Genomic DNA, 751 nt, shown 5'->3' on the forward strand with positions numbered 1-751 from the left:
AAATTATTATTTCTCTTTAATGATAAGTGAGCTGTCTCATAACATAACTTGAATTTGTAGAATGATCTTTAAACTTGGAGTGTTTTGAGATTATAACCACCCAAGTCCTTTGTCATCATTAACAACTCACTGGCCTTCTCCTGAATGAACCTCCATGTCTCCTCCACATGCCGTTTCTCCGTCAACGTGGTGCCAACTGCAAAACGCAGCACAAACTGCTCGCCAACAACCGCATGGGTCATGCATGCCCGCCCACTTTCGTTCACCGAATCAAGCAACCTCCTGTTCATCTCCCAACATTTCCTCCCCCCATCCTCATCAATATCTTCTCCCACATGCCTCAATTTAAAACAAACGAGCGCGAATCTCCTCGGTACAACGACCTCAAACCTCTTATCCTCCGCAACAAGCCTCTCAAAATGCTTGGCCATCTCCACATCGCTCCTAACATGCTCCATCAGGTTAGCCACACCAAATCGTCTGATGACTACCCAAAGCTTCATTGCACGAAACCTACGACCCACTGAGATCTGCCAATCTTTGTAGTCGATCACACCGCCATCTTCGCTTGCACTGTTTGACAATATATCCGACTTGATCGATAACGAGTCTACGAGTTTCGCGGCACATCTTACCTGAGATTGACATTAAAGCATTCACTTGATTTAACTTGATCTTCATCATATTCAAATTGATCCCAACAAATGCATTAATTATAAAACTCACCCAAAGGCAACAACAGTCCATGTTC

General features: G+C 43.9%; 1 protein-coding gene across 1 annotated transcript; it reads right to left on the reverse strand.

Moving 5' to 3' along the window:
* Positions 1-68: 68 nt before the first annotated feature.
* On the reverse strand, positions 69-745 carry LOC110034475 (tyrosine/DOPA decarboxylase 5-like). The gene is made up of 2 exons (XM_020738732.1): positions 727-745; positions 69-635 (listed from the first exon to the last, which is right to left on the reverse strand). The coding sequence occupies exon 2, from the start codon at positions 501-503 to the stop codon at positions 69-71; it is 435 nt and encodes a 144-aa protein (XP_020594391.1). The 5' UTR covers positions 504-635; positions 727-745.
* Positions 746-751: the final 6 nt, after the last annotated feature.

This window comes from Phalaenopsis equestris, unplaced genomic scaffold (genome assembly GCF_001263595.1).
Source record: "Phalaenopsis equestris unplaced genomic scaffold, ASM126359v1 Scaffold188537, whole genome shotgun sequence".
Classification (NCBI taxonomy): Eukaryota; Viridiplantae; Streptophyta; class Magnoliopsida; order Asparagales; family Orchidaceae; genus Phalaenopsis; species Phalaenopsis equestris.